The sequence below is a fragment of the Parambassis ranga genome, chromosome 10, assembly GCF_900634625.1.
Source record: "Parambassis ranga chromosome 10, fParRan2.1, whole genome shotgun sequence".
NCBI lineage: Eukaryota > Metazoa > Chordata > Actinopteri > Ambassidae > Parambassis > Parambassis ranga.
Window position 1 is genome coordinate 23,935,320 of NC_041031.1, and position 22,233 is coordinate 23,957,552.

The 22,233-nt window shown below is 52.6% G+C and overlaps 1 protein-coding gene across 1 annotated transcript in view; it reads left to right on the top strand.

The window, feature by feature from the left end:
• Positions 1 to 22,233, top strand: part of LOC114443081 (transcription factor COE3-like) — a 79,091-nt gene that overhangs the window by 43,198 nt on the left and 13,660 nt on the right. The window contains exons 7-8 of the mRNA XM_028416984.1: positions 19,787 to 19,868; positions 19,942 to 20,059. Coding sequence (XP_028272785.1) covers positions 19,787 to 19,868; positions 19,942 to 20,059 — 200 coding nt within the window. The remainder of the gene's footprint in view (positions 1 to 19,786; positions 19,869 to 19,941; positions 20,060 to 22,233) is intronic.

A 22,233-nucleotide genomic window follows, 5' to 3' on the forward strand; every position in this document is an offset into this window, starting at 1 on the left:
GGCCCAAAAAACTCGGGGTCGCGCTGCTTTACTGCCCAAGCCTGCCGCCTGCAGATGGCGGCGGGCGTGCCGCTGGAAAACGCCAAGGTCGCGGCAGCATGTGGCGCCGTGGAAGGGAGAGCTAAATGGCAGAGGGGGGGTAAGGTAGAGGGAGGGGAGGAAGGGGGAGAGGCGGGGGTGGCACCACTGGAGCCATAGCAACATCAGGGCCGTGCTATGCTACATTAAAAAGCAGTGCTAGCTCGCCATATGGGAGGGCTACTGCTATCAAAGCTAATAGCTATGTTAGCTTAATGCACACACACATAAAGTTTGTTTTGTATCAGCCTAAACTCCTGTGTGTGTGTGTGTGTGTGTGTGTGTGTGTGTGCTTGCAGCAGCTGAAACACACACACACACACACACACACACACACACACACACACACACACACACACACACACTGAGGTGGCAGCTGGTGGAGTGAAAAGCCTCCACTACAAAGGAATTTAATAAGAGGACAGCTGAACGAGGGACACACACACACACACACACACACACACACACACACACACACACACACACTCTGTCAGTGTGTGTGTGTGTGTGTGTGTGTGTGTGCGCTTTGGTTAGAGAGTCTGTGAGGAGGATGAGAACCATCACATGACTGCAGTTTGGGTCGAAGCGTCTCCATCGCAGGTGAGACGTGATGACGCCCTGCAGAACAGTCATCCAGAGGACCGGTGCTGCATGTGACTCAGGCGTGGACGGGTTAGAGACTGCAGCTCCCCCCACAGCCTGTAGGGGCTCCGACAGTGAGACGATCATAGTGTCTTCAGTGTGAACTGTGACGTTTCTAGATCCCAACAAGTGATGAGCAGAGCTCTGCAGACATGACATCATCAATGATACGATGAACATCTGGACACAAGCAGCCAGCTGCAGCAGGGACAGAGACACAGACGGACAGACTGATTCAGAGTTAGTTTATTATTTTAAATGGTGCTCCATCCCTTTGTCTCTGCACCTCGCTCTCTCTCTCTCTCTCTCTCTGTCAGAGTCTCTCGTCCCTCGGCGTCCTCTCTCTGCCTGCAGCTGAAGATGAGACTGAAAATTAATTTGGGGGTTTCATTACATTCACTTTTTGGCCCATTTCCCTGAGTTTGGTCCCCAAGCTCACACACACACACACACACACACACACACACACACACACACACACACTCACACACACACACTGTTCATGTCTGCTGTAGGATGAAGGAACCATGTGACCCCCAAAGTCTGGTTAGATAATAAACGTCCCCAAACTGGAGCTTTAATGTCCTGCTTGGTTTTCATCATGTGGGCGTCATCCGTAAAGAGTGTGTGTGTGTGTGTGTGTGTGTGTGTGTGTTCAGGGTTGGTTGAGTGGCTTGTTGGACATGTTTAGTTAAGACGGTTTCTCTGACTGAATGGTGTCCTGTATGATTATTGATGACCAGTCAGCTGTGTGTGTGTAGAGCAGGGTTTGTGTTGTGTTAGCAGGGTGTGTGTTGTGTGAGCAGGGCTTGTGTTGTGTTGTGTTAGCAGGGCTTGTGTTGTGTTGTGTGAGCAGGGCTTGTGTTGTGTGTGTGCAGGCCTGCTCCAGGTGTGTGTCTGCTGACCTTCTCTGCTCCCTCTCTGTTGTGTAACACTGTGGCTCCACAGCCTCTCCGTCCAATCTCACCTTCAGCTGCATCAGCTGCAGGCTGCTCCTACACTTCAAAGAAGGTATTCAGCAGAAGTCCTCCACCTCCTCCTCTCGCTCTCAGACTCTCTCCTCCTCGCCTCCTCTCCTCCTCTTGTTCTCCTCCTCTCGCTCTCAGACTCTCCTCTCGTTCTCCTCCTCTCGCTCTCAGACTCACCTCCTCTCCTCCTCTCGTTCTCCTCCTCTCGCTCTCAGACTCTCACCTCCTCCAGGTAAATTGAGTTTTCAAGGTGAACGTCCCATTACAGGAGAAGGTTGACAAATTAATTTGGTGCGCGCCTTGTTGCAGTGCGGCTAGCGATAGTGACCGGCCTGTCAATTTGAGGAATGAGGTGTAGCTCAGCGAGCCAGATGGGAGAGAAATTGAACAGCACATTAGCTAATTACTTATGCAAATCACTACCAGTCGCTGCACCTTAACTTAAGCTCGCTGGATGACACTCCGCGAGCCGGACGGAGAGTTTTAGCTAACGCTAATCCAGGCGCGCCTCGGCGCCGCCCTCTCACCTGCTGTGGGGGCGAGGGTCCTGCAGCCGAGCAGAAAATAGATCCGACCATGTGAAGCCAGCAGGATGTTTACAGATGAACAGAGGGACCTTTCACAATAAAAGACCAGCGGAACGGACTCATTTCTAATAAATGAATCATTTTAATATAGTTTGAAAAAGTTTCTGAGGTCGAAGGAGCAAAGTTCATCCCAGAACAGAAAGGGTTCACAGATTAGTTTGAAATTTGAAATCAGCATCAAGTTTTCACATCACTCTGCCGTGGTGTCATGTAGTCGACCTCATGTTGTGTGTAAGATTTGCCATTTTTGCCCAGAGCAGAAGAGATTTGAGCATCTTTATTTATGACTTTGTTTTCGGAGCGTCAGGTTCTTTTTGTGTTTCTGCTGAAACATCGGGAACATTTAACCCTCAGAAAGACTCTTTAATGTCTACAAAAACAAACAGTATTTAACAGAGGAGAAAGCTGTGGCCCTGTGGAGGGCCCTGCACCTTAGATTGGAGCCCCCGGGTTTAGCCACTGATCCTGGAGCAGCTTCACTTTGATGAACCTCAGCTCTTTAATCATTTCCCCGCCTGCTTTGACCATCAGGAGCCTCCTGTGTGGCTGGTCCCTCCCCATCTGCAGGCCTCCCCCTCTTCCTCCTCCTCCTCCTCTTCATCACTACCCAGCTTCCCGGTCTGAGACTCGGTGGCCAGGTGTTCATTTAACGCCTAACGGCAGCTCGGTAAGAGCGCCCCTGAGTCCGCTTCACGCCGCCGCCAGCCGAGCGAAGACTTCCCTCTGCCAAAACTCCCCTCTCTCCCATAAACCCCTGTTACACTCCTCCTCCTCCTCTTCCTCCCTCTCTCCATTGTTTAAACTCCATTAACCTCGGCGTGCTGTTGTTTCCTCGTCCTCTCCTGGTGATAAACTCTGCAGACGTCCAGCAGCTGGACACTAAAGGCTCCTTTACTGCTGGACGGACGGGAAGCAGGTGGGGACAGATTTCCTTTAAGTCCTGGATCCTGGAGGTCAGTTTAAGAGAAAAACTTCTGGAAGCTTTTTTTGGTGGGTAATAAAATCATCTGTTTATCAGTGAGTTGGATGCAGCACTGAGGGGGGTGCAGTGGGTGAGGAAGTAGGTGGAGTGGTGGGGAAGGGGGGGGGGGGGGTTCCTCCTCCCAGCATGCACGGCGTTCCCCTCCCTGAGCTCTGCAGCGCGGCTTAGCGTTCTGTACGTGGACGTCCTCCTAATCGCACCTCGCTAATCCGACCTGTCAAAACCAAACCTGACGGTCCAATCAAAGGCCCCGAGATCATCCCGCCGCCGCGTGGTCACCCTTTAATTAGCTCATCCAGGCCCCTGCTAGAGGATGCTGGGAAAAATGTGAAGGAGACAAAGACAGAGTGAGTTCCCCCTATGGAGGCTGGATGTCCGTTAAAATCGAGGCGAGCCGGGGGCGTCAGGGCACCTAGTTCGGATAGCAGGTGTGTGTGTGTGCAGGTGTGCATATGGGAAGTGAGGATGATAGACTCGACTCTGTGTGTGTGTGTGTGTGTGTGTGTGTGTGTGAGAGAGTATGAGCATTGATCCATCGATCGGTGTCGGTGTGGCCCCTGAGCGCCGGCAGGCTTAACTGTTATTACTGCTGTGGCTGTTTAGCCGTCAGTCATTAATTAATGCACTCACACAGTTAGCTCCCTCCACCTGTCAGTCACACACACACACACACACACGGCTGTGAGTGATAGCCACTCAGAGGGTTTGATTCCTGCCTGCTGACAGTAATGAAGTGACTGACTGTGGAGGGTCGCTCGGCTCTGATTCCCTCTGACTGAGCGTGTGCAGCATCATCAGCAGTGTGGGAGTGAGGTCTGCTCATGTAGGTGCAGCAGACGGACCGTCGACAGCTGTAGAGTTTTATTGGTCCTGTCGTCGGGGCGGCGCCACCCTCTGCGGGCTCAGAGCGTGCAGGGTGTGGATGTTTGTCCCTGCTTCCTCCTCCATCATCTCAGAGCCACTTCAGCTCCTCTCTGACCGGGGCTGCGTTCACAAGCTCTCTGTTCGGCTCTGCTTCATGTCACAAATCACTTCAGAGCTCTTGTTGGCTCTTGGCGGTCTGAACTCTCCGGGGACGCCCTGAACTTCTCCCCTCTGGGGGAACATGTTTCTCATGGAGGCAGCAGAGCCTCGATCTTCCTCCAGCAGAGAACAAACCAGCGTCTGATTGAGCTCATAATCACACCGTGTGTAAGAACACTTGTGTTACACGGAGTCCTTTTAGTGTAAACCTGCACAAACTTGTTTTCCATAAAAAGCATTTGTTGCTCCACTTTCCTTCAGAAGGAGATGCAGCCGCCCTCCATCTGTTCCTCGGGGGACGTTAGCGAGCGCTGCACCGCTATGCAGATCAGCGCTGACCTTGGGTTTACCTGCTCTGGTTTTCCACCCGCTGCTTCACATCCAGGCTGCGACCTGCAGCTCGGGCCCCGTCGCAGCTGGAGGCGGAGGCAGAGACGACCCGCGGCCCGTCTGTCCCCGCGCAGCGTCTCCACGGCGGCCCGAGGCGGCTTCAGGTGGAGGAGCTGCTGCTGGATCACTGAGGGAGGACTCAGTGTTCTTACCTGTTCTGCCTGCTGCACCTGTTGGATCAGCTCACTCATGGACCCTGTGACAGCATCCACCACAGAGACGCAACAGACGCAGGTTCAGCTGCTCCTTAGCTTCATGGTTTAAAGGCGAGCGTATCGTTAGGCCTCTGATTGGGTGGAGAGGTATTGATCACACACACGCACACACACACACACACCATAAATCTGCCTCTCTTCCTGCTCAGACAGGGGGGGACACGTCCTCGTCGCTCACATGTTGTTTACTGCTCAGTGTGTTATCGTCACAGTCAAAGTTCTTCAGAGGCTTTTATTGTGAAGGGACATGTTGTGTGCAGGAACGTGTGAACCTGCAGCGTTTAACTCGTCTCATGATGTGTAATTGATCCTCGGAGGTTTGCAGCTTCCACCGACTTTATGATCCGTGATGTGCGGCTTCCGGCCGGAGCCGGAGCGACATATGTTCTCTATTTAAAGAGACAGAGCTGCAGGGTGGAGGAGCGAGAGAGAGGAAGTGGCTGATGGGAGTTTCTCTCGGGAACCGGCGTTTCTTCCAGCTGTGGACAGATGTTGCTCCACCATTCAGCTCTTGACCTCCTCACCTTTACACAAACTGTCAGCAGCAGCAACACGTCCTGAATCAGACTGATGTCAAACATGTGGAGGACGCGCTCGTCCTCATCGCGTCCTCTGCTGCTCCTCTAATATCTGCAAACCTTTCCCAGCAGCATCTGTTCCTGTTTCTGATCAATCGCACATGTCTTCAAACAGGAAGTGAAAGCTGTCAGTCGGTCCATCCTCTGCTGTCACGAGGTCGGACTTTTGGTCCAGCTTGGCTCAGGTCTGGTCCAGAGGAGCTGGATTTGTCCTTGGTGTGCTCTCCTTTGGCCGGCCCGGTTCTTCTCTGCGGGCCCGAGCGACCCGCCTGGCCTGCCGGCTGCCAGGTCGACACTTTCCCACAGAGGGCCGCCGGCGGTGAGCTGGCCGCTCGCCCTTGGCCTCAGGTTCAGGAGGTGTGATCAGGCCGCAGCACCAGAGAGCGGCCGGCGGAGGAGGACTGATGTGTGCAGCCCCTCCTCCTCATGATGTCACTACCCACAGAACAAAGGCCAGATCCATCACGTTAGAATCCTTTCATAACATCTACAGAAGCAGCTGAAGGCAGCGCCACGGGCTGCTGCTCTGAGGTCTCTGTGAGGTGAAGCTCTTCAGAACAGACCGTGGCCGGACGGCGGCGCAGGGCGCTGCTGCTGCTGCTGCTGTGCATTGTGGGTAGTTTCCTTTGTGTGTCAGAATGTTTGTGGTCAGTGTTTGAGGCGCTCAGAGTGAAGGCTGCAGTTAGAGCTCAGCTGTACAGAGTGTGTGTGTGTGTGTGTGTGTCCATGTGTGGACCTAATAACCCTCCGATGGATGGGCGGAGCTGTGATCTCAGTTCATTAAGGGACTCGGTCCTCGACGTGTCACGGCGCCGCTCACACTCGGCTGCTTTTTAATTAATCTTTCTTTCCCCTCTCCGCCGCGGCTGCGTCGTGTTAACACGCCGGCGCCGCTCGGGGGCGGAGCGTGTGGGATGTGTGCAGGTGTGGAGGCTCCTCTGTTTATCCAGCCTGCGGTGTGTTCTGACAGTTAAACAGGGAAGTGTTGCTGCCTCCACCTGTAGGCTGCCGCCTCCTGTATTCCCTCTAATGTCTCTGACAGACTCTCACTTCAAACAGAAACTCTAATTCTCTGTAAATGATGTTCAATTTCTCCCTAAAGCCGAGCATCGTGGGCCTCTGCGCGGCGGCGGCGGCGGAGGGGAGCTTTCATCTCCTTGAAGAGGAGGATGGAGCTGATGTGGGACGGGGCAGCGCCGCTGTCTGAGAGCGATGTGCAGAAAGCGGCCTACAAATTTAATGACACTGATTATCTCAAAGGCTACAAATCGCCTTTGTAGTCTTCCCCTGCAGTGCTCCTCCCCCCCTCCTCCCCCCCTCCTCCCCTCCTCCTCCCTGTCAGACATGTTGAAGTCTTTTCAGGTGAGGAGCTTTGACTTGTTTCCCTTCAGCTTGTCCTCGTGTTCGGAGGCTCCGTGCTGCCAGGAAAGTTTCAGAAAGCCGCCATCTTGGATTCAGTCCATCTGTGGATTTAATGCATTCATACGATGTGACATTAATATTGATGATCAAAAACTTTTTCCACTTTATGTGTGAAATGTTTCCTATGACACCTCTGTCGGGGCTCTGCTGCGGTGTTCAGTGGAGGATGCTCTGAGACATCGGGTCTTTTTCTCTACTTCCTGTTTGCCACAGCCAATCAGCTGCTTCCACCTGCCTTCATGCATCCACGGGCTCTCTGCCTCTGTCTCTCTGCCTCCCTTTGACCAGCAGCAGTCTGTTTTCCGCCATGGTGGTCTCGATTGATCCGGTCTGTGTAAGTCCTGGTTGACGCCTTCTCTGTTTGTCCGGCCTGTGACCCTGTGTCTGGATCAGAACCAGAGTCTTGTTTATTAAATTTAGAGGTGGCTTTTGGACCGTGTGCGGAGCCCCTCTTACATGCATTTGTTGGCTTGACCAGCAGGGGGCGCTCCTTCAGCAGCTGCTGTTGTTTCTTTAAAATAAACAGAGAGGTGAGCTGGTCTGACTCCACTCGCTGCAGAGGTCTCCACAGGAAGTGCTTTTCAAAATAAATGTAACTAACGGTCCGTCCGACCCAGCATCCACCCAAACACGCCGCCCTGTGTGTGTGTTTTCAGCGTGGTCGAGGTGCGCTCGCTGCACGCTGTGTAACACTCCTGCCCTCTGTTCGCGCTGACGCTGCAGTGTCATCAGTGACGGCTGGCGGCCAAAAGAGCCGTGAAAACAGCAGAAAGACACTCCACGTCCAAATCAAAGGGGGGGGTCGACACGGAGCGCGCCGCACTCGACAAGCCGCCTCGTGCCGTTTGTTCAGCAAAATGAAACACTCAGGACTGTTTTCACCTGCTCAGGCAGCCGCGCATATGGCCCGCAAGTTAAAAATAAAGACAATGTGCATACATTAGCATACATAATGCAGAGCGACCCCCATTTAATATGCAAATTCCCTGAAATATTACTGAACACCTTCTGTTCGGAGAGAATACATTTGAATTTGCAATTAGAATTATCCTGTATAATTAATGAAAAGCGTCAATTTCTGGCTGCTCGCTAATTTGATTAAACATGTTGATGAGGCGTTTAGAGGCTCCGCTGGATCAGGAGCAACCGGATCCCACCCAGGTGATCAGGTGATCAGCTGACAGGAGGAGGAGGGGGAGGAGGAGGAGGAGGAGGAGGAGGAGAGGGAGGAGCAGAGGGAGGAGAGGGAGGAGGAGGGGAGGAGAGGAGGAGGAGGAGGAGGAGGAGGGGAGGGGGTGAGGTCATGGTGGTGTCACCTGCGTGTGACTCCGTGGGTCACCCATGCTCACCTCCTCCCTGTCTGACAGAAGAACAGTGGAGCTCACAGAGGAGGCCTCCTCCTCCTCCTCCTCCTCCTCCTCCTCGTCCTCCTCATCCTCCTCGTCCTCCTCCTCCTCGTCCTCCTCCTCCTCCTCCTCCTCCTCCCTCCTCCTCCTCCTCCTCGTCCTCCTCATCCTCCTCGTCCTCCTCCTCCTCGTCCTCCTCCTCCTCCTCCTCCTCCTCCTCCTCCTCCCTCTGATGAATATTAATGCTTTTTGTAATAAAGTGTCTCATTGATTGAGGCCTGTTTGTGTTTCATAGATCAGATTATTAGTGTTTGTAGCGCCGCAGGACGTGTGTGTGACTGTGTGTGTGTGTGTGTGACTGCGTGTGTGTGACTGTGTGTGTGTGTGTATCTCTGCCTGTGTGTGTGTGACTGTGTGTGTGTGTATCTCTGTGTGTGTGACTGTGTGTGTGTGACTGTGTGTGTGTGACTGTGTGTGTGTGTGTGTGTGTGTGTGTGTATCTCTGTGTGTGTTTTCAGAATAAAAGTTTTCTTTTATAAATTCCTTCATTAAAACTCCCAGTGCTTTTATTTTGAAGGGCAGGAGTCTAAAACAGACACATAGGCTCTGCTTCCTGTCTCCGTCCCTCTGTCTCCGTCCCTCCTGGCTGTGTGGACACAGTTGTCAGTAGAGGTGGACGGAGGTGTCTCTGAATAAAAGTGGTATGAACAGAGGTCAGAGGTCACGCTGCCGTCTCATTGGTCGGTGCTGCGTCCCTTCAGAGGGACGTCTCTCATGTTGATCCTTCACATGTGAAGCGGGCTGTCGGCCTGTCCCCGCCTCCTCTCCGCGGTCCAAGGTCAGACCAGATGGTGCGGCTGGCTTCACCTTGCTGCTGACCGCTGGTCCCGGCGCAGCCGAGCGGAGCCGCGGCCAAACAGATGGAGAATAGCGGCGAGCTTTAAACCCTGAAATCTGCAGAGGAGGAAAAAAACATGTTTTCTCCGAGCTGTTTGTGCCAATTAGGTGTAACGTTCCTCTGCTCTGCTCTGGATGTGCCAGCGTGTTTAATTTGGCTCCAGCGTCCGAGCTGGTTTCTGACTTCAAAGCAGAGTAAATTACATTTACTTTGTAATGCTTGCATCATTATTCTGCTCTATCAGCGGCCAATCAGAGCCCAGTGTTCAACTGTATTATTACTACAGCAGCTACAGGTTCCTGCTTCTCCCTGCACCAGGTCCTTAATGTCCTCACCTGTCCTCGTCTGTCCACGTCTGTCCTCGCCTGTCCTCGTCTGTCCACATCTGTCCTCACCTGTCCTCGTCTGTCCACGTCTGTCCTCGCCTGTCCACATCTGTCCTCGCCTGTCCTCATCTGTCCTCACCTGTCCTCGTCTGTCCACGTCTGTCCTCGCCTGTCCACATCTGTCCTCGCCTGTCCTCGTCTGTCCACATCTGTCCTCGCCTGTCCTCGTCTGTCCTCGTCTGTCCTCCCTGTCCTCGTCTGTCCACACCTGTCATCACTCCATCATTGTTCTGATCGGCTGACTGTTCCGAGCATTGATCATACTTTACTTTTTAAAATCAGAGTTTGATGCAGGAAACTTAACTGAATCTTATCTGTTGACAAAGATTTGTCTTTATTTAATCGAGTAGTTAAGCTAATTATTTCCGCTGTAGAGCACCGGCTGTTTTCTAAAGCAACCATGACGCTGACGTCACGTGAAGAGGTCAGCAGGGGCCGAATGACGGCGGCCATGATCGGCACTGATACCAGCAACACAACGCAACAAGCCTGCCTGCCGCCCAGGTGGCACAGGAGCCTTTCCTTCAGTCTGAGTGGAGGCAGCAGCTGCAAAGGTTAAAGTGGCATGAGGAGATATTGAAATGAAATGGTTGGGAGGCAGGCCCCGGGCGTTTATTCAAATGACCCACTTTTTTTCCCTTCCTTTAATTTCGGTTCAATAAAGCTGGACGTTCAGCCGTCAGCAGTCAGACACTTAATTAAACACCTCAGCGCCGCGTGAAGCTGCTCAGAATAGTAATGGACATAAAGAGAAACATTTGTCAGGCTGTAAGTGAGAGATAAATCTGCTGCTGATCACTGCAACAAACTGCACAGACGCCGGACTGACGGACAGCTGGGCCCAGAGCAGCGCCACACCGGGCTGCTCCAGCAGGCCGCGCTAACCTGCCGCGCTAACCTGCTGCGTTAGCTGGGCTGCACATTAAACGACTTCAATGTTCCACATCATAAAATATGTTTCATGTTTAAAGGAAACACTTGTGAGTGTGTGAGTCTGTTGCTGCCTTTGCGTCGTCTTTTTGGGTTTGTGGGTTTTTCAGCAGACGTTTTGTGTTATTGTCTCTTTGTTGAGTTGTTTTCGTCTCTGCAGTTGGAGAATCTTTTGTTGAATCATTGAATTGATTTGGAGCGGGGGCCGCGGGGCCCGGCGCCCTGCAGCCCGGCGCCCTGCAGCCCGGCGCCCTGCGGCCCGGAGCCCTGCGGCCCGGCGCCCTGCGGCCTGCTCGGTGCTCCTCCCATGGCGGCTGGTGAACCTGCTGCTCTGCTGGTGTGCGGCTCCGACAGCGAGCTGCGGCCGTCGGGGTTTCCCGGCCGGCGCGGGGCGGGCGGGTCGTGAACTCATTGAGCTCTGACGTCTGAAAACTGCTGGTTTTCCCGGCAGACCGCCGCGCTGCAGACGTCTCTGCTCCGCCTCCTCCTGCGTGTTGATGGCGCTTTAATAACGTTTGATTTGTGGAGGCTTCAGCAGCAGCTGCCGAGGTGCCTTTGAGCCATGATGAAATTCATGTCAAACCTCACGCCTCAAGATGTCAAACTTTTCAGGAAAGAAGCGAGTCCACTTCTCAGTTTTTCCTTCGGGCAGTTTATCTGCTGGCTTTAAGAAGGATTTCATCAGACGAGGAGTTGAAGGATCTTCTGTCCTGAGAGGATAAAGAAATCCTTCAGATCCACATGAAGACAGCTGCTGATATCTGCAGGATTTACACGTCATCATTACAACACCTAAACAAACACATGAATGATGGGACAGGACTGGAAGTTCGAGCTGATCCACATCAGGAAGATTTAAAGGCCGCGGTGTTTCCTGGAAATGTGCTGCACTTGACCTCTGACCCCTGAACAGACCCCCAGGCCCAGAATCGATTATGTGGAGTCCTGAGAGGCGGCTGAAGACGAGGGCTGTTGACCTTTTCATTAAAGTGTGTGTGATCGCTGAGGGAGCTCTGACAGAACTTTAGAAACCTGCTGCCATGACTTCAGACGTATTAACAAACGTATTAACAAACACCTTTAAATAGCTTTATTTACGATGGAGGAGGAAGATAAACATGTTAACCTGAGAAGCTTTCTGAACAGTATCCATTCTCACAGAGCTTTAAACCATAAGGACCCTGGTCTCTTTAATAATGGAGACGTGTCCTCGTCCTCAGACTCACACCTTCAGTTTGTCTCTGGCTGCGGGGACGCCCTGCAGGCCGCCTGCAGTCTGCTGGATGCTCCAATTATATTTGCATGTTTAATGGGACAAAACAGGTAGCTGCAGAGAGGGACCCTCTGCTGGCAGGCTGTTTTCAGGCTGTTTGCTGGCTGCTTGCAGGCTGTTTTCAGGCTGTTTACAGTCTGTTTTCAGGCTGTTTACAGGCTGCTTGTAGGCTGTTTTCAGGCTGTTTACAGTCTGTTTGCTGGCTGTTTTCAGGCTGTTTACAGGCTGTTTGCTGGGTGTTTACAGTCTGTTTGCAGGCTGTTTGCTGGCTGTTTTCAGGCTGTTTGCTGGCTGCTTGCAGGCTGCTTGTAGGCTGTTTGCTGGCTGTTTTCAGGCTGTTTACAATCTGTTTTCAGGCTGTTTACAGGCTGCTTGTAGGCTGTTTTCAGGCTGTTTGCTGGGTGTTTGCAGGCTGTTTACAGGCTGTTTGCTGGCTGTTTACAGGCTGTTTGCTGGGTGTTTACAGGCTGTTTACAGTCTGTTTGCAGGCTGTTTGCTGGCTGTTTACAGGCTGCTTGCAGGCTGTTTTCAGGCTGTTTACAGGCTGTTTTCAGGCTGTTTGCTGGGTGTTTGCAGGCTGTTTACAGGCTGTTTACAGGCTGTTTGCTGGGTGTTTACAGGCTGTTTACAGTCTGTTTGCAGGCTGTTTGCTGGGTGTTTGCAGGCTGTTTACAGGCTGCTTGCAGGCTGTTTACAGTCTGTTTTCAGGCTGTTTACAGGCTGCTTGTAGGCTGTTTTCAGGCTGTTTACAGTCTGTTTCCAGGCTGTTTGCTGGCTGTTTGCAGGCTGTTTTCAGGCTGCTTGCAGGCTGTTTTCAGGCTGTTTTCAGGCTGCTTGCAGGCCTGCTCTCCGTACTCCTCGTCTGTGGGTGGTGTTCTGGTGGCAGCTGCTCCCTCTGGCTGACAATATGCTGCCAAGCTGTCCACACACAGCATCCTGCTCATCACACTGTGCACTACAGCTCCCATCATCCCCCTGGGGCCGCAGCGTGTCTGGGTGGTGGGGGGCGCTGTCCTCTGGGTGCAGTGTTGGTCCTCAAGTGGAGCAGGTGTGTGTGTGTGTGTGTGTGTGTGTGTGTGTGTGTGTGTTTCAGCCTGGACTCGTCGCTGCTCTCTGACGGTGCTCAGGATGTTTTTATTCTCTCCTCTGTTTACAGTCAGTCTGAGAAGTTGTTGCTTTAAAATGTTGCTGTGTTCAATACACAGTGTGTGTGTCTGTGTGTGTGTCTGTGTGAGAGAGCGTTGACCAGGCTTACATGGGTGTGTGTGGGGTTTCCTGCCTGTGATTGGCTGCACAGTGTGTTTTATCAGGATGTTTTTCCTGTACATTTCTCAGGTTTCCAGCTCATATTTAAGAGCTGAAGTCACACACACAGACACACACACAGACACACACACAGACACACACACACACACACTGACTGCAGTGTTGCATCACACAGATGATTTTTCGATCTTGGAAACAAATATGTTGATCGCCATGACAACGCAGCCAAAATACAGCTGAGAATTGGAGTTCAGTGTGTGTGTGTCTGTGTGTGTGTGTGTGTGTGTGTGTGTCTGTGTGTGTGTGTGTGTGTGTGTGTGTGTGTGTCTGTGTGTTTGTGTGTGTGTGTGTGTCTGTGTGTGTGTGTGTGTCTGTGTGTGTGTGTGAGTCTGTGTCTGTGTGTGTGTGTCTGTGTGTGTGTGTGTGTCTGTGTGTGTGTGTGTCTGTGTGTGTGTCTGTGTGTGTGTCTGTGTCTGTGTCTGTGTGTGTGTGTCTGTGTGTGTGTGTCTGTGTGTGTGTCTGTGTGTGTGTGTGTCACTGTGTGTGAGCCTGCTGCTGTGAGGACACAGTGTAGCTCTGTCCCTGTGACCGGCAGTAGTCTGAAGTGGCCTCTGGGTTTGGGTTTGAAGTGACAGGTGAACCCTGAGTTGTAACGTGTCATTTTTTTGCTCACATCTGTTTCTGTGCTTTATATAATTTCTGTATTGTTTTTTAATATTTCATAATGTGCGAGCTTTATATTGATGTTTTATCTGTTGGCATGTTTTTTATTGAGCTGCTGCCTCTGTATTAAGGTTCGATTGAAGTTAGCATAGTATGCTAGGCTAAGGTTAGCATCGTGTTAGGACAAGAATACAGAAGAAGGTTAATGTAACATTAGAGTTTACATTTGTGTCTGTGTGTGTCTGTGTGTGTGGATCTGTGTGTGTCTGTGTGTGTGTCTGTGTGGATCTGTGTGTGTCTGTGTGTGTGTCTGTGTGGATCTGTGTGTGTCTGTGTGTGTGTCTGTGTGGATCTGTGTGTGTCTGTGTCTGTGTCTGTGTGGATCTGTGTGTGTCTGTGTGTGTGTGTTTCACTCTCTCTAGTCCTCTCTCACAGGCAGTATGAAATAATTATGGGATGTTCTGTTCGTTTCTGTGCTCCAGGAAATCAGAGTGTTGTTTTTTTTTGTTTTGTTTTACACATACACAACATCTCTGCCAAACATTTGTACACAGACACACACACACACGTTGTCTCACCTCCAGCGAGCAGGAAGCAGCAGCACACACTCAGGAAGCGTCTCCCACTCTCCTGTCAGATCGTCTGGGCTGTGTTCCCGCCAGCTCGCCTGTGAACGCTCGCAATTCTCACGTGTTCCTGGAACAGAGCTGCGCTGTGGACCTCCACGCAGCAGGGGGCGCGCTGACAGACATGTGCAGAAAGAAACAGATCAGGTTCAGATGGCCGATGGGCCTGACAGGCTGACAGCTGTTTGTATGATGAGCTCATTATGTTTAAAGGAAGGAGGAGTCAGAGCTGCTGCTGTCATCACTGTTATCGATCATGTCTGAGTCATTCGTTTTACATCCTCCTCCTTCGTCTTTTATTTGCAGAGACGTGGGCACGGAGGCGGAGGCCGGCCTCCAGAATGCATAATGGCGGCGCTCAATATTTCAGATGGAACAAATGAATTGCACGAGGCTCCTTTAGCAGAATAAACTGCTTGTGCGCGTCAAGACAAAGTCTGGGGAATAAGGGACCGAGGACCTAATGTGTTGTGACAATAGACAGTAGACAGAGGCTGTGAGTGTGTGTGTGAGTGTGTGTGTGTGTGAGTGTGTGTGTGTGTGTGTGTGTGAGTGTGTGTGTGTGTGTGTGTGTGTGAGTGTGTGTGTGTGTGTGTGTGAGTGTGTGTGTGTGTGTGAGTGTGTGTGTGTGTGTGTGTGTGAGTGTGTGTGTGTGTGTGTGTGAGTGTGTGTGTGAGACAGAGGCAGATCTGTTCCAGGGACTGTTTTAGTGCCTCATCAAATATTTAGTTTGATTGTACATGGTCCTGTAATTGCCATCTTGGCTTGTGAATTATTGATGGTGTGTAGCAGAGCCAAGGAGGGCCCTCACACACACACACACACACACACACACACACAGCTTGCTCATGTGCTGTAATAAGGCCAGACAAAAGCAAACACACACACAGGCCAGTGCATCATCATGTAGTGTAATGGGCATGGAGCTGCTCTTGTTTCATATCCTAATTAGCTGCTTGTGAATTCCTCAGTAATTATTTGAAGAGGGCGTCTCCACAGCGCCGCAGAGTCAATATTAGACTTTACTCGACCTTCTAATGAGGCCACCCTTCCTCCTCCTCCTCTTCTTCTTCTGATCTTTCTGTAGCCGCCTGCAAGCCTCTGTTTGTTCGTTAGCTGCAAACAAATGAGCGGTGACGGCGCCGGTTAGCGGGTTAACCGGGACGGATGGGCGCAGGCTCCGCGGCGGCCCCGGCTCGCCACGCTCCCTTTGTGCTTCATTTCAGTGTTGGCACCCGTAAGATGAGTGGATGGCGGCGGCGTGCTGGCCCGGACTCGCCGGGCGGTCAGGTGGTAAACGTGCAGTGGCGGGCGGCGTGGTGGCTCCTCACAGAGAGAGAGAGGACGAGCCGCAGCCTTTAAAAATACTCCTGCTGAAATATTGATTTTTCTCTGCTTCTTTTTCTTTCTTGCCTAACGTAATAAGTGAGAGACTCCAGGGAGAGAGAGAGGGAGGGAGAGAGGGAGAGAGAGAGAGAGAGAGGGAGAGAGGGAGAGGGAGAGAGGGAGGGGAGAGAGGGAGGGAGAGAGGGAGAGAGAGGAGAGAGGGAGAGGGGAGAGAGGAGAGGGAGGGAGAGAAGAGGGAGGGAGAGAGGGAGAGAGAGGAGGGAGAGAGGAGAGAGGAGGGAGAGAGGAGAGGAGAGAGAGGGAGAGAGGGAGAGAGAGAGAGGGAGAGAGGGAGGGAGAGAGAGAGGGAGGGAGAGGGAGAGAGGAGGGAGAGAGGGAGAGAGGGGAGGGAGAGAGGGAGGAGAGAGGAGAGGAGAGGGAGGGAGAGAGGGAGGAGGAGAGAGGAGAGGGGAGAGGGAGGAGAGAGAGAGGGAGAGAGAGGGAGAGAGAGAGGAGAGGGAGAGGAGGGAGAGAGAGGAGGGAAAGAGAGAGGGAGGAGAGAGGGAGGGAGGGAGAGAGGAGAGGGAGGAGGAGAGAGAGGAGAGAGAGGAGGAGAGAGAGAGAGGGGAGAGAGGGAGATGAGAGGGGAGGGGGAGGGAGGGGGGGGAGAGGATGGGAGAGAGAGAGAGAGAGAGTGTGTGTGTGTGTGTCTGTGTGTGTGTGTGTGTGTGTCTGTGTGTGTGTGTGTGTGTGTCTGTGTGTGTGTGTGTGTGTGTGTCTGTGTGTGTGTGTGTCTGTGTGTGTGTGTGTCTGTGTGTGTGTGTCTGTGTGTGTGTGTGTGTGTGTGTCATCAGGGCCTTGTAATCTGAGCCCTGTGTAATTGCTTCCCATAGTGCACTGGGTGTGGTCAGGACTGACATCATCCAGAGTGGCCGATGAAAACGCTGAAGTCAGATCCAGCGTCCCCCCCCCCCTCCCCTCCTCCCCCTCCTCCCCCTCCTCCCCCTGATGTGAGCTAAATTAGCTTTAAAGCTGCTCCACTGGAACAATTAGAGCTCCGTGGGGCTGCTGCCTCCACCCAGAGAGACGTGTCCCAAACAGGCCTCAGTGAGGCTCACAGGGACGAGGACGGACCGGAGCGGACACGAGGGTCAGGTGACCCTCAGGCTGCGTCTTCTTCAAAAGTCAAACACAGAGAAACAGCAGGACCAGAGGGTGAGGAAGGATTTGATGAGGAAGAGGAGCTGCAGTGATGAGGACAGAGTGGACGTCAGTGGACAGAGACAAACACTGATGAGGAGTCCATGTCATGTGACCTTCATCACAGGGTGAAGACGTCTGTGACGTAAAGACACAAACCTGTGCAGCGGACTTTGGACAGAAAGGACGGCGCGAGTCCTCTCACAGAGCAGGACGCCGTCTCCTCGCCGGCCTCCTCGCCGCCTCCTCACCGCCTCTCGCCGGCCTCCTCGCCGCCTCTCGCCGGCCTCCTCGCCGCCTCTCGCCGGCCTCCTCGCCGGCCTCTCAGCTCGCCGGCCTCCTCGCCGCCTCTCGCCGGCCTCCTCGCCGGCCTCTCAGCTCGCCGGCCTCCTCGCCGGCCTCTCAGCTCGCCGTGTTTCCTGTGTCACATGTCGCCTGTATCTAAGCAGATGAAATTATCATTCCGCGGCGGCGTCTTGACAGAGACAGTCGACACTTCCTGCAGACTTATGGCGTCTCATTAGGAGCCGCCTTTTGATTTTCCCTCCTGATTCCCCGCTCGCTCGCCGCGTGCTGATTTACGCCGATTTTTACGGCGGCAGAGGAGTATTGATTGGGAACGGATATCAATGAGGACGGCTGGTAATAACAGCAGCTTCGGAGGAGCACGGTGGGGGGGTCAGAATGGATTGCCACCTTAATGCATTTCCCACTGCCTGGTAATCTGTGCACATCCATCTCTGGGACCATCAGCCGCCGCCCCCGCCGCCGCCCCCGCCCCTCCAGATCTGATGGAGCGCTTCCTTTTTAATTGCCACATTATCACAATAATAATCCGGGCAGTTAACAAGCGGCAAGGTCGCAGACAGACATGTCACATTAACCAGGGGATAACCTCGGCAGAATACCCACACCCCATCTTTTCCTACTTCCTCACTCTGCTGCCGGTGCAAGGCATGCTGGGAGGAGGGAGGAGGGGCGGATATAAATGGGGGCTCTGCGGGGTCGGCATCGATTTCCACCTTAATACGACAGTAACAATATCTTTAAAGAGGCCGAGTGAGAGCGCAGGCGGCTCCACCGAGCAGCTGCTAAGAGGCTCACACAGGGTTAAATCTCTGCACACAGGAAGCTGCAGGTCAGACACATGCTCTCTGACTGATGGTCATGTGACTCCATCATGGCGTCCTGCAGGACTTTCACGTTCTGTTGGAGCGAAACATTCAAATTCTCTAAAACACGTCCAGAGATTATTTTTAGTCTAAATCTTATCTTATGTTCGATTTTTGTAACTGTAGCTTTTACTCATAAAAATGATGTGTGTGTCTCTGTGTGTGTGTGTGTGTGTGTGTGTGTGTGTGTGTGTACACACAAGGGTTACAGAATGAATACACACACGGGTCTGCAGTGTGCTGATTCTTTGTCAACATGTGGGTGAGCTGAGCCACAGAGACTGAGGGAAGAAAGCGAGGTGTGTGTGTGTGTGTGTGTCTGTGTGTGTGTGTGTGTGTCTGTGTGTGTGTCTGTGTGTGTATCGACTGAAAGCTGATCTGCTGCTCTGGAGGCTCTAATGCCCTTTATGGCAGTGAACAGAATAATATGGAGCTCCATTCAGATGATACTGAGTCCTTCAGAGAGCTGATATGGATCAATACAGATTGAATTAAAACGCAGCTGGAGACAAGACACACACACAGACACACACAGACACACACACAGACACACACACAGACACACACACACAGACACACACACACAGACACACACACAGACACACACACACAGACACACACACACAGACACACACACACACACACACTCTCACACAGACACAAACAGACACACACACACACAGACACACACAGACACACACTCTCACACACAGACACAAACAGACACACACAAACAGACACAGACGCACACACAGTGGTGCAGTGTGTGGAGCACACTGACACTGAGCTGTGTGCAGGTTCTTCAGCTCCTCTTCCTCATAAACTAGGAGCAGGTTGTGTTTCTGTTGTGTTTCTGTTGTGTTTCTGTGGCCAAACGTCCGTCGGACTCATGGAAGCCTGTCAGAAGGTGCTGCAGGGCGTCACACACTCAGTGCTGGCTCAGCTGTGGTCCTGCAGACCTGCGTGTTAAACAAACAGGCTCACACTACATGATGCAGCCTCTCTGAACCTGGCTCTGACCACGGTGAGCTGGACTCAGGCGCTGCCATGATGCCGCCTGTCAGCCTGAAGCTGTGACACATGAAGAGTCCAGAGCAACATGGCTGCCATGACGATGGACACAGGCTGCTGCCCCCTGCTGGTGCACAGAGGTTTTTCCTCTCAGAGAGGGGCGGGAGTGTTGGTGCTCTTGGGTCATTGGTGGAGGAGTAAGAGGAGGTGGAGGAGGCTGAAGGATCTCCACACTTATTAAAACACGATGAATAAATGAAGCAGAGCTGGAGCGCCGTCGTTAGCTCGGCCCGCTCCTTCTTCTTCTGTGGCTGTTAAAACGGAGGGAAAGATAATGAGAGACAGTCTGCTGGTGTCAGCTGCCACCTCATTACACCCACCCACAGTCCATCACAGGGCAGAGGAGGAGGAGCCCTGAGACCACACACACACAGACACACACACTCACACACACACACTCATCTCTAAACATCATGCTGAAAACATGTCCGCCTCAAAACTGCTTAACCTCCACGTGCTCGTGTCGGCTCGCTTTTATATTCCAAATATAGTAGAGTATCGTGTGTGTGTGTGTGTGTGTGTGTGTGTCTCTCTGTGTGTGTGTGTGTGTGTCTGTCTGTGTCTGTGTCTGTGTGTGTGTCTCTCTGTGTGTGTGTGTGTGTGTAGCGTCTCGTTCCTTGGTGGTGTTGATGAAGCGCCCTCTGATGACCAGACTGAACCTGGCTTCGACCTCCTGCTGTGATGCTGTGGTGGTTTGTTTGGTGATGAAGCTCACCCTCCTCCTCCTCTCTCTTCTCCTTCCAGATTCTTCCTGAAGTTCTTCCTCAAGTGCAATCAGAACTGTTTGAAAAATGCCGGAAACCCGCGGGACATGAGGAGGTTCCAGGTGAGCCCGTCTCTGATGCCGCCTTTTACAAATGGCTGACCTGTCACTGACCCCGAGGCTCCGTCTCCCACAGGTTGTGGTGTCCACCACAGTCAACGTGGACGGTCACGTCCTGTCCGTGTCAGACAACATGTTCGTCCACAACAACTCCAAACATGGCCGACGCGCCCGGCGCCTGGACCCCTCTGAAGGTAAGGCGTTGCTCAGAGACGTGTGGCGTGGTCACTGCTCCATCAGCAGTGTTGGGAAGAATACTTTAAAAAGTATTCAGTAACTGAATACAGATTACATGGCCTAACACATAATGTCCCGTCAGAGACACATTCCTAATTTAAATGTTAATCAGCCTCAGTTTTGGATGGCGTTAGCTAACAGCTAGCAGCTAACTAGCTCACTTATTGAAGCTCACAGTGAACCGGCATCATGACTGAGCAGCTTTAAGCACGCAGCACTTCAGACTCAGACCCCATCGATCAAAGATGTTGTATTGACGGTAAGAGCTCTCACTCCAATGACTATTCACCGTCGTACACATGTATATGACCACACGATGAGACATCTGCCGTGAACAGGATCTTTGTTGTAAGACAGTGATTTTTACATGTTTCATCCAGCAGAGAAACACGTGAAAGTACCGTCGAGTAATCCACTGACTTTAGAAATGTAACTGTATTCTGATTACTCTTTACACTGTGACTGTAACAGAATACAGTGACTCATACTTTGTATTGTAAATACGTAACGTCGGTGCATGTCCCCACTGTCCATCCCAGGGTGGAGCCAGATAAACCGCTTCATCCACTTCTAAAGTTCTCTGACTGAAACTGAGCGCCCAGCGGGGACATGTCCTCTGAAGTTAAGACCGCTGTGCCCTGTCCCACTCCAATAAACCCCCCTCCCCGCGCACGGCGGCGCTTCCAGCAGCCATGACAGAAGTCTCTCCCTCCCTCCTCAGAGCACCAGGTGGGAGGAGCCTAGCCACGCCAGGAGCAGATTTTAGACCGAATCAAAGGCTGAAGAACAGGAGAATAAAACCAACAGCCAGGGGTCAGGGGGTCGCTGAGTGGGCGGGGCTTCAGAAAGTACCAGGTGACCCCGTGTGTCAAACAAAACCAGACTCCGTGTCATGCAGTGCCCTTAAACAGGTCGCCCTCCTCCCAGCATGCACTGCTCTCTCCTCTTTAACGTTGTTTGTGAGGTGAATCATTTGTTCACTTTGGCACATGGGGCGGGTGGAGCGGGTGGAGCGGGTGGAGCTCACCACATCACAGCATCCAATAAAGCGCTGGCAGCACACAAAGTGGATCAACTTCCACTCCGGTACCCGTCCGGCTGAACAGACACTTGTCATTCAGTCCTTTCATCCAAACTCCGCCCTCTGGGACGGGCCGCAGTGTAGAACAGGCAGATCCTCCTCGTCCTCCTCGTCCTCCTCGTCCTCCTCGTCCCCCTCGTCCTCCTCGTCCTCCCCCCCGATGACTCTGCAGCTTTTCTTTCAGAAGTTCGAGGCGCATCCAGCAGCAGCTGGTGTCTCCTTTGGTTTAACCTACTTGGAGCACCAGGCGGTTGGTGTTTATCACACGGGAGGCTCCAGACAAGATAAGGTGGCTGATCAAAGGAGAGCAGTGTAAGCTGCCCTCCTGTGGACGTCCAAGCGCTCTAACTGTGGCGGTCCTGTGAGGCGAACCCCACCTGTGTGCTGCGTCCAAAGTTCTAAAACAAACGCTGCTAACACTCATGTGTCAGGCCGTCAAGCTGCCGAGGTGCAGACACCTGCAGACATTCAGGGAACTTCATCAGATCAGCACTCAGACATTCATGAGCTGAGGCTGCAGGGCGTACTGTACGGTGTCCTGCAGGGGCCAAAGGGCCCCGTTGTTTACCAGCATGTGAGGGGAGCTCACATCCTGGAGCCTTTCATGGCATCCAGCCTGGGATGTTTTCAGAGGAGATAAAAAGGCCCAACATCTGCTCCGCCTTTGTCACAAACCCTCAGCCGCCCGCTCTGCCATCAAACTTTCCTCCGCCTGCTCCTCGCCTTTGTGCTCCATTCACGTCCCCCTCCACCCCCCCCCACCACCCCCCGGACCCACCGGACTGTTTGTTTACTGCTCTGACAAAAGGGGAAATTAATAAGGAGATGACAACCGACTCCTCAGAGCGGGAGGCGGCAGCTGCACCGCTCCCTCTGACTGACTTTCAGAAGTCAGGAACCAAAAGATCCGAGTGTGTGAGTCTGTGTGTGTCTGTGTGTCTGTGTGTGTCTGTGTGTGTGTGTCTGTCTGTCTCTGTGTGTGTGTGTCTCTGTGTGTCTGTGTGTGTCTCTGTCTGTCTGTGTGTGTCTCTGTGTGTGTGTCTCTGTGTG